Source organism: Phocoena sinus, chromosome 10 (genome assembly GCF_008692025.1).
Source record: "Phocoena sinus isolate mPhoSin1 chromosome 10, mPhoSin1.pri, whole genome shotgun sequence".
Classification (NCBI taxonomy): Eukaryota; Metazoa; Chordata; class Mammalia; order Artiodactyla; family Phocoenidae; genus Phocoena; species Phocoena sinus.
In genome coordinates, this window is record NC_045772.1 from 101,953,950 (window position 1) to 101,964,983 (window position 11,034).

General features: G+C 59.1%; 1 protein-coding gene across 1 annotated transcript in view; it reads left to right on the forward strand.

The window, feature by feature from the left end:
- CACNA1C (calcium voltage-gated channel subunit alpha1 C) overlaps nucleotides 1–3,945 on the forward strand; it is a 465,996-nt gene extending 462,051 nt beyond the window's left edge. Inside the window, 2 exon segments of the mRNA XM_032644404.1 lie at nucleotides 986–1,315; nucleotides 2,117–3,945. Of these exon segments, the coding sequence (XP_032500295.1) occupies nucleotides 986–1,315; nucleotides 2,117–2,419 (633 nt within the window). The 3' untranslated portion in view covers nucleotides 2,420–3,945.
- Nucleotides 3,946–11,034: the final 7,089 nt, after the last annotated feature.

Consider the following 11,034-nt stretch of genomic DNA (forward strand, 5'->3'; position numbering starts at 1 on the left):
ATGACCAGAGAGTGTTCCAGCAGCGTGGTCAGGGACAGGGATGATGTCAGGAAGGCGGGTCCAGGCAGATTCAGCAGTTGAACCGGCTCTTGGCCTGGGTGATGCCAAAAGATGGCGAGATCCAAGACCCCAGCACCAAGCTGCTCTTAGGACCATAGAACTGACGGAGATTTCCAACAATTAGGGGCTGAACTAGTTTCTCCCACCTTCTTCCCTCTGTGATTACACACTCCCTTACCACGGGCCTCTGCTTTAAATGACTTTTTTATCCCCAAAGGCATTCAGTGCCAATCACAGCTTACAGTCGGCATAAGACAGCCAGCGTGGCTCTGCCAGGGCGATGGTATTTCTGCTCAAGGAAATACACGATTTTGCTCGGCCTGTGTGCCATCGCACGAACACGCGTGGTCTCCACAGGGCTTTCTGGAATGTCGAGCAGAGCCTTACGCTTCCCTCAGATGCCCAGGGACCCAGGACCCCAGACTGGGGGCCCTTGAGAGCAGTGGGCAGGGAGGCCAGCAGGCTGGGGGACACCGCGTGTGCTTCTCTGAGAGATTTCTAGAAGCTGATTTCACCCGTCTCTGCTTATCGTGCTGGAAGGAAAACCTCCCTCAATTTACAGCCTCCCCCTATGCTTCTGAGCTGCCCTCTGACCCTTGCGGCCACGTCCCACCCTCTCTGCCCCTCGGGCTGAGCCTCCCCACCAGGCAGGGTTGCTTCCTTGGACTCACGTCAGAGCAGGTGGAGAGGATCCGTGGCTCACGGGGGACGGGGCCAGGACTAGAGAGCAGGTGACCTGGATCCCACTGGCCCGTGGCTTTCTGAGCTTAGAGGAGAAAGATCCCTGCAGACTGACGGTCACAGAGTCTATTTAGGGCGGTTGAGACCGGCTCCAGGTCCAGGTGCCTGACCGAGAGGGTGCGAGCATTGGGCAGTGGGACACGGCTGAGGCCCCCTGACCCGCACTCTCGTGTCGTGTCCACAGGCGCTGGCAGTGGCGGGCCTGAGCCCCCTCCTGCAGAGAAGCCATCCCCCTGGCGCCCTCCCCCCGCCGCATGCAACGCCCCCTGCCACGCCTGGCCCGGCCTGGCCCCTGCGGCCTGTGCCCACCCTGCGGCTGGAGGGGGCCGAGTCCAGCGACAAGCTCACCAGCAGCTTCCCATCCGTCCACTGCGGCCCCTGGGCCGGGGAGCCCACGCCCTGCGGGGCCAGCGGCGGCATCCGGAGGGCCCGGCCCATGTCCCTCACTGTGCCCAGCCCGGCAGGGCCCCAGGGCCGGCCCTTCCACGGCAGCGCCAGCAGCCTGGTGGAGGCGGTGAGTAGGCCGAGCCACGCGGGCCAGGCAGGGGCCCCACGGGCAGAATGGAGGGGCCCTGTGGGGTGTCAAGTGTCCTGGCCAGAAAGACCCTCAGTCAGGTCTCAAGTCCACGTGAGCGCCCAGCCCAGCCGAGGAAGGACGGTCACACTGGCCAGGGAGCAGGGGAGCCACGGCGGGGGCTGTGAGGGCACGTGGGGTGGGAGCCGCGGGCGGGGGCTGGGGTGTATTCCAGGCTCACCTGCTGCCTCCCCGAGGCCGCCAGGAAGGGGGCAGATGCTTCGGGACAGAGCGGGCAGGGGCCGGGTGTGTCCTGCACATACACGCTTGCATGCACACACACACACACACACACACACGCGCGCGCGCGCGCGCGCACATCGTCCCTGGGATCCTCACCCCCAGGAACGCAGCCAGCGGCACTGGGCCAAGTGTCACCAGAGGAGACTGAAGACTCCTGGAAAGAGTCATATGGGTGTCCTGGGGCGCCGGGTGGGTGGGAGGGAAGGACCAGGGCCCCTGTGGCCTCCATGCGCCCAGGTTGCCTGCGTTTGAGGACGGTGCCCCTAGCCCCGCCGTCTCTCCTCTGGCCCGCATGCCCCTGATGCCCGCAGGGGTGCTCCGTCCCACTCCTGCCCGGTGCGCAGCACACACACGTGTACTCACACGCGCACACACACGAGTACACGCACACGCGTACACACACTCTCCTCCCAAAGTGACCAGTCGGAAGCCCCTGCGCCGGCCCCGAAGGGAAGAGCCGGGCTCAGGAGTAACGCCGTCCCGGCCCCTCTCCCCCAGGTCTTGATCTCAGAAGGACTGGGGCAGTTTGCTCAGGATCGCAGGTTCCTCGAGGCCACCACCCAGGAGCTGGCCGACGCCTGCGACATGACCATCGAGGAGATGGAGAGCGCGGCCGACAACATCCTTAGCGGGGGCGCCCGGCAGAGCCCCAACGGTACCCTGCTCCCGTGTGCAAACTGCAGGGACCCAGGGCCAGACCGAGAGGGGGGCGCGGAGGACGCGGCCTGGGCGCCCAGCCCCGAGCCCCGCCAGGGCGGAGAGGAGCCCCGGGACAGCAGGGCCTTCGCCAGCAGCCTGTAGCAGCCGGGCCGGAGATGCCGGGTTTTTATTTGTCTCCATGTTCCTAATGGGTCCGTTTCAGAAGTGCCTCACTGTTCCCGTGACCTGGAGTTAACCGGAACAGCGTCTTCATTCACTTCGTAGGGACAAGACCGAGTCGGCGGCCAGGAGAGAAGCAGCCGCGGTCCGTGTCCGGCGGGGAGCGGTGGGGGGAGGGCGCGGGCACCAGGGAGGGCCCCCCACCCCCGGCGGCCGCCTCGGCTCCCTCAGCCCTCACCCAAAGGACCCTACGCCAAACGGGTGTCTTTCAACTCTGCTTGTCAAGAACTCGTTTTGCACATATTCTGTACGAGCCTCACCGTCCCCATAGAGCCAGGGCCCTGTGCCTTCACAGAAGGAAGGAGGCCCCGGCCAGGCCCTGGGGAGGGGAGGGCGCTGCAGCTCCAAGCCAAGGCTGGCCACCGCCCCCTGCGCCACCCGTGTCTGGACCCCCTTCCCACCCGGCCACGGTCACGGCCACGCCGCACCGTTGGCGCCGGGGGAGCGGGCACGCCCGCCGGGACAAGACCGGGGGTGCTGAGCGTCCGTCCAGCGCTCTTTTGTTTGGGGATTTGACATTTTTCTTCACAGCATGTTGCAGTTTTCATTTGGGGGGTTTTGTTTTTCTATACTTTTGTTTTCCCGGGGGAGGGGAGGGAGAAGAGTGTTTACAAAGTTTTGCAGCCACCCACCTTACCGTTTTCACTTTTGCAAATGTAAATCAGGTTCAGTTCTGTTGTATTATTTAACGGTCGTGGTTTCCTTTTCTACGGAGGATTCAACAGAGCCGCCGTGGGAGAGTTTTACCAGCCGTGGTGTGTGCCCAATAGTTTGTTATCATTTCCTTAGGTGTGACAAGATTTCTTCGGTTTGGTTCCATAATTTAAAGGTGATCAGCAACGCACTTGGTAGGGTCTTTTGCACAAACGTGTGTAGTAGCGCGCGACCGAGAGAGGAAGCAGCACGGGGTCTCAGCGAGTGTGTGTGCCGTGTGTACGGTGGGGTGCGTGTGTGCGGGCGTGGGCTGAGCCCGGGCCGCCAGTCCGCCCGCAGTTCCCCTTGGGGCTTGAGGGTGGGGAGCTGTAAATCTGGGGCCGTTTGAAAGCAAAAGCAAACCACTGTCTCTGCTTCTGAAACGGGAATCAGTAATGGCATTTTCTGTCCCACAAGATATGCAAAAACAATGCAATAATATTCATTTTAAAAACACAGTTGTGAGTTGTGTTGGCATTAAAACCGTGTTTAAAAAAACCACACAGAAATTTAAGGGGGAAACTCAGAAGGCGTTTTGCCTCGATTTGTTCCGTGTAACGTTTCACTGCATTGATGGTGTTTCTGCTGAAGAGACCGTTATACTTGAATTCAGGTCAGTCTCAGTATTTTACAAATATTTTTTTAAAACTGAATTGCAATTGTGCCAGGCGAGTACAATGAATTAAGTTTGTTTTTGGATTCACTTCTTGTATATTTGCTGCATGTAAGTAAATCATTTTGTATTTGGAGTGTGACAGGCTTCACCTTTGAGCTCTTAAGTGCTTCTCTACGTGTGGCTGGGGAAAAAGGGGACAGCTTTTCTTGTCATTTGTGTGACAAGTGCCGGCACTACCCGTGTGGGTCCCGATGCAAGCTTGGGCATCACTGTTTTGCATGTCTTGTGTTCTCTTCCATTTCCCTCAGTTTTCCCCAGACGGGGTAATAGGTGCATCCGTGTCTTGCTTTGAGAGACCAGGACCCGTCTTTTTCCCACGTCACTCTGTCTGCTCTGCCCTGGTTTTCAGAGTTGGAATTTCTCCGGGGAGAGCCCTGCACTGTGAGGGGCCGTGAGGCGCCCTAAGCCGCCTCTTTCGTCACCGGGTCCCCCCTGGGAAAGGTGGCTGACCTTACCCTTCACCACCCCCCGCCCTGGCACAAGCGTTCCTTAGGGAAGTGCCCACTGACCGGGAGGGCAGAGGGGAGGGGTCCTCAGCCGACAGCAGGGGCCGGAGCCAGGCAGCAGGTGCATCCTGTCCGTCCAAAGCCAAGTCCGTCCTGCTCGCTTCTCCATCTTTCACTCATTCTGGAACAGGATGTCCTCCAGCCCACCCCTCGCGGTACGGCAGCCACGGAGGGACAAGGACCGGGGGCGGGCGGTGCGTGGGGAACTCGTGGTGAGGGCAGGGCCGGAGGCATTGTGGGGGCGTCTCTATGCCCCTGCACCCACCTGGACATCACCCGGGTGCTACATCCTTCAAACAGGTTCCAACAGTGACTGATTCGGGGGAAGCAGGACCCAACTGTTGATCCAGACCTTCCCCGTTGAGTCTCTTCCAGCCCCGGGCTCGCTCAGCCCTTCTTGGCGCTGACTTACATGAGCAACTTAGAAGTCAAAGCCGGGCAGCGCCCGCTGCTCCGTGAAGATGAGTTTTCCTGTGGTGGACCGATGCGCACGCCCCCAGGTGAACACATACAAGGGCTGCTCCCTATTCCTCCAAGCCCAGCCCTTCCAGTCTCTGGGCTCCTTCTTGGTGCCATCGAGGTCTTGTAGGAGTTACATTCAGGTCCCTTGTCCCGTTTCCCTGGATGTCTGCCGCGGCTGCTAGGGTCTTAGTTCTGATGGAGAGCGGAGCCCTTTGGGGTTGATCCCCAGCTCTTGCTGTGCATTTGGCCCCTGGATAGAGCCATGGACTCTTAGCTGACCTCACACACGCCGGCACACACTTGGCCTTCTCGTGCTGTCTTCTGTTTTCCTTCTGGGCTTTTCGTCTGTGTCACCGAATCTCAGTGACCGGCTTGTGCTGGGCTTATGCCAGCTACTCCCAGGGCTCCACCAAGCGCATCCCCCCCCATCACCGCGCGCACCGCAGGCGTGCTTCTCCTTTGCCGTCAGCTCTGTCTCTGTCGGGAAGACCCATCCGGTGTGGGGGGGGGGGGGGCGGTCTTCCCGGGCCAGAGGTCAGGACCAGCAAGGGTGGGACGGACACGCGGCACCCATCCTCCCAAGCCTCATCTGTGGCGTGGTCTCCACCTCTGCACCCAAAACAGAATCTTCCCGTGACCCTGGAAAGCAGAACTGTTATGTCTTCTGAAGCCCTTGAGCAGCAGGAGAAAAGCCATGATGGCCAAGGACCTGAGGCACTTGAGGAGGTTAGGCTCAGGGCTTGGTGAAGCTGGTCTGTGAGGAGGTTAGGCTCAGGGCTTGGTGAAGCTGGTCTGTGTTTGGCCCCCGACGGACCAGCCTCTTGTTTCCAGCTCAATCTCACAGTTACTCACGTGCTTGACTTGATTCCCAGCTGTTTCCTTTCCACCCCCCTCCTAGAAGGTTCTACTGGGTCTTGGGTTAAGATGCAGGCATTTCCCCCAGATTTTGGCTTGATCCGTGCATTTTTCTCTGCTTTGCTTCAGAAGCTCTTCGTCCAGTCTCTTCCCTCATCTTCTCAGTCTGACTGGGACCCAAGGGTCTGCCTTACCCGTCTTTATCCTCCTCCACGCGGCTTCCGAGCTGCGGGGCCTCGTCCTGAGCTGTCCATCACTTCCTGCCGGCCGTCCTCCCGCCACACCGTCTCCCCATCAGTTAGCTGAGGGCACCACACCCTCCAAGGCCAATGTAATGTCTTTCTGAGGAAGAAGAGCCCCTGAAAGGGAGGAGCTTGGAGGTCATTGAGGGGGTGAGGGCTGCTTTCCAGGGGCCAGTTGACAATATGTGTCCCCCACCCCATAGGCCAAGCAACAGAGCGGAACTTAGACCAGCACAGGGAGGAGGCCGCGTGGTTGAGGCCTGCAGCCTCGTCAGACCATCGTCACAGGCATTGCTAGGCACGGGAGTGGCAGCTCCGCACCCAGCGAGACCTGGAAGGACGGGCGTGTCGCTGTCCAAGAGGCCAAGGGCCGGGTGACCTAGTGTCGACCCTCTAAGCCGCTGCTCAGTCGAACCAGAGCCCAGGCCAGGTCTGTTTTTTTAAAGACCAGGCTCTGGTCTGCGGAAAGTACCAGTACTGAACCGAAGGGAAACTGGGGCAAAAGGGGGCATGTTTTGACCCCCTGTGTCTGCTCCCATTTTGCGGAAGGAAGTGTCCGGTGTGACTGCCCGCCGTGGCCGGGACAGCGGAGAGGCGGAGACCTCAAGATCGACCGTAGAAGAAGAGAAAAATAAAAGTGCTCTGGTGCTGTTTTCCCAGCCAAACCATTGTCTCTGGCCGGTAGGGGTGTCTGCCACCCTGTCCCCCTCTCTGCGGACACTCCTCCCGCGTGTGGGCCACGGGCTCCAGTGGGACGACAGGCGGGCTGGGGGGATACCCCGAGGTCACCACAGGAAGCCAGCGCCCAGCTCTCCTGGCAGCTGCGCCCGCATTGGGGTGGGCCTCCCCCCCTTTCCCCAGCCCCCCGTCTTCCCTCTTCCCCCGGTTCAGTGAGAGGGGGCCTGTGAGCAGATTCTAACATAGTTTCTTCGTGAAGCCATTTCTGGTTTTAACTTTATTTATTTATTTATTTTTGCTTCCAACGAGACCCTGCTTTGTGAGGCCAGGCAGCAAACCATCAGGTAAATGCGTTCCTGCCAGGGTTCCACATCGCCGGGGAGAGACCCGCACCCCACACGCGCGCACGCCAACACGTGCTCTCGCACACGCGCACGCACCCCGACGGAGCAGGCGCTGGCCCTCGGGCTGGGACCAGGACGCCTGGCTCTGTCCTCCTCTCAGAAGGCGGCGTGCTGACTGGAGAGAGAAGCAGCGGTGCTCCCCCGGGTGGAAATGTGCCGTCCGGACTGAATTCTGCTACGAACTAAATATCATTTCTCTTCATGGAGAAAATACCACCACTCTTAAAGCCAAGATTTTTTCTTGCCATGATTTTAGGAGGTTTGGTCCACAGCAGGTGGGTGGCGAAGGCCCTGAGGCTCCCTGGTGTCTTAGAACAGCCTCCTTGTGGGCCCTCTGAAGGGGAACTGGCGATGCAGTGGGATATATGGAATACACCGTTAGGCTGAGTTGGGCAAATCGCTGAACCCCGAGAGCAGTCGGAGGTGGGGCCATCCGTGGACATTCCCTTTCTCCCCTAAATCAGGGACGCCCAGATGGGGACTAGAGGGCGGAACAAGGGTTCGGAGGTCGCATCAGCCGAGCCCACAGCCTCCTGGGGGTTGGGGCTGCCTTGCTGCAGGCGCCTCCCCTTTTGTGGGGCATCCAGGCACCCAGGTTCCAGAATAAGTAATGTGACTTGGATGCGGCTCCTGGAAAGGTAGCGTGACACTTAGTCCACATGAATCAGACATTTACAACAATTCACCACCTGGGAGGACTCGTGAGTGAGAAAATGCTTCACCGAGCTCACGTCTGAGCCGCTCTGGGCCAGAGGCCGCCTGTTTCAGGGGAGCCCATGTCTGTAGGAGACGCGGAGGTGGGCACAGCGCTTCCTAGTCACGGGGCGGCCCGGAGGCTCCCGCCCCGCCATCCTTGGTGCCCCTGGGTTTGTGGGCCGGCGCAAGGGAGAAGGGGGCCCGGCCTCGGTCGCCACCCGCTGCCCTGGCTCCTGAGGGCGTGGCCTGCGGGGCCCCAAAGCCCAGAGCAGGGGGCAGGGGAGGCCCTGTCCCTAGACGGGTCACTGGGTTCCAAGCCCCCCTCCCCCAAGATGTCCCACCGTGGTGACACCATGCTGAGGCTTGAAAGGGAAAAACAGAACTTGGGACTCAAGGGTAGACGGTTTTTAAAGAAACAATCCAGCACCAAGGTCTCCTTCAGAAGGCGGCCCTGGAGACCCCGATGCCGAGGCCCCTTACTGCCTGCACGTCAGGTGGATGGCATCCCACCCACCCTCCGAGTCTGGCCTTGACCTCCCTGCCTGCCCCCGTCCACTGTTCTCCCAGAGCCTTGAGGGAATAAGGTCTGGCTCTGGAGGCTGGGATGTCCAAGGCACAAGCAGGTCTGGACTAGTCTGTGATAGAGCAGCAAGAACCACCGTGGAAAACACACGTCCACTAAGAATCAGGGTGACGGGCCCCCCATTGGCTGGTGAAGCTCCAGAGTGTCTATCGCTGTCACAATTTCCCTGTTTTATTTTGACGCCCCTGAGCTACCAAGACGAGGTCCCCCGTGCGGGAGGTACGGACGCAGCCCCTCCACCCGCCTCGCCTCTCGTCCCGGCTCGGACCCCCTTCATCCTCCGACCCACCGAATCATGCTCGTTCTCAGAGGTCGGGGCCCCCACCGCCATCGCCCCTGCACCCGTCCCTTCCCCACCCCCTGCGTCCCGTACACCTCCCTCCGGGCCCTGCGGCTTCACAGCCTCATGTTGTAAATACTGTTGTACAGTTTGTAATCATCAAATCACCCCAAGTCAGCGGCCTCGCCTGGGTCCCTTCTCACCCCGAGAAAGACCAGGGAATCGAGAAGAGCTTCAGGGCCACCTCTGTGTGAGACGCTATGTATATTCCTGTAAGATTGCATTTTTATCTAAGGAATGATGTTATTTAAAAAACAAACCAAAAAAAAAACAAAAAACAAGAATTGCAAATAAATTTCTTAACAATGTCTACGTTGGTTCGGTCGGGTCACCCCTCTCGCCTTCTCGTCCCGTTTCCTAGACTCACAGAAACGCCTTTAACTCTCAGACGACACTCTCATCCTCCAAAGGGGAGGACGGCCAGGGGAACGCGGGGAACCTGACCCCGGGGAATCAGACCCCGGGGATGGTCTCTGACCTCATTTCAGCAACTCGTCTCATCACTCAGGTCTTCCTTCCAGTGAAAAGGTTAACAGAAAAATGGTCAAAGGTTGACCTTCCAGTGAAAAGGTTAACAGAAGAATGGTCAAAGGTTGACAAGGGACAATAGGAGAAATTAAATGGTTGATCCGCAGAAGACAAGAGCTGCCCCCACCCCAAAATCGGGAAAGGCACAAAATTGGTTTTGAATGAAGGAGAGGGAGGGGGGAAGGAAGGGGAGAGAAGTCGGGGGATGAGAGCATGTATGTGAAAGTACTTTGGGGACTTTCCTGGCGGTCCAGTGGTTAGAACCGCACGCTTTCACTGCCGAGGGGCACAGGTTCAGTCCGAGGTCAGGGAACTAAGACCCCGCAAGCCTCATGGCACGGCCAAAATATTTAAAAAATAATAACAATACTTTGAAGGCTATAAATAGGCAAGTTGTTTCCTTTTTTTTTTTTTTTGATTATTAAACAGACTCAGACAAACCCTTCAGAATAATTCCCTGTGTAAAAATAACTTGTCCCAGAAATAACGTCTTAGTTGGATACAGTTACGAGATCGTCCCCGTGGATGACTGAGTCCATTCCGGGAATTACGAGTCATCGCCGCCCTCCCTCCTCCTCTGCTGGAGCCCCCTCGGCCCCAACCCTGCCCCCCGACCTGGACCCTGGGCTCTGGAGTCCAGGCTCGAAGGAGAGGAACACGCGTGGAGGCTACTTGTCCAGCTTCCAGAGCAGGAGCTGGGACCTCGGGTCACGGTCAGCTGTGAGGTATCACTAGGTAGCAGCAATGACTGAAGTGCCGAAGTTTGAGAAGGATGCTTTCGATCATCCGGAACAGATTGGAGACTTGCCCTGTGATGAATCTGCTCTGCTGGCATTTTCAATGCTTCCTCGAGTGGGACGGAAGGAGCCAGGCTTCGCCCTGGGAGTGGTCACCACGCGAGCAGTCCTCACGCATGGACGGCCTCCCTGCTCCTCTGCTCTCTGGGTCAGCGTGTAGGCCTGGCCGGCCCCTCCCCATCCTCAGGTCTGCTTCTGCCCGCTTCCTCCTTTCTCCCCACAAGGGGATGCGATTGTTGGTCTGACTGCCCAGAGAAGTCGATATGCATTGGGCCCGTTACAAGGGGGCGGGATGGCTGTGTGGTGGAAAGTCAGTGGACACACCTGCCACTCTCTCCTGCTCTTGCTTTTTCCCGCCTTCTTTCTGTGTATCCCCGTCTTGCTCCCTGTTTGCACGCGGTTTGCCAGGTAGGCGGGCTCGGCAGGGTCTCAAGCCCCCGCTCTCAGAGGCCCATCTGGACCCATCAGCCCAAAGGTCAGGTCGCAGGAAGTGGGTCTGGAAGACCCTCGGCTGCCCGTAAGCCGAGTGAGGGGCTCAGCCCAGCCTTGGCAGAGGCCCACCGTGAACATTACCAGACACCTTTCCAGCTAATAACAAAAGGCACCTATGCTTTTCATGGGCTGCAGCTCCTCGTACATAATTTCCTTTCTAATGCAGTCATCAGGTTAAAAATTCCCCTGGAGCCGTGGCTCCATTTGGAAGCACTGAATGCAGCCAGCGCCGGCCAGGGTGCTGCTGGGACGGCCCCCGCTTCTGGGACGGCGTGCAGGCCCCTTCCCTGAGCAGAGGTGCCCACTGTCCTTCGGAAGTCCCACGGGCTAGGAGCTCACACAGACGCTGAGTGGCCCGGGGGGGGGACCGAGCCAGCTGTCAGCCCCAGGGCCACACTTTTCCCCCTGCTTTTTTTATGACCCTGGGCTGGACCCTGTGGCGTTTCTCCTTTGCTGGATGCCTTGAGGTTGGGTTTGTCAGGAGACAGGACGGATGTCCTGGAAGGGCCCAGGAGGCCATGGGGAAAGACGGGGATTCCTCCCAATGGGCTGCTTCTTAGTGCAGCAGCCACTGCTGGGGGTACG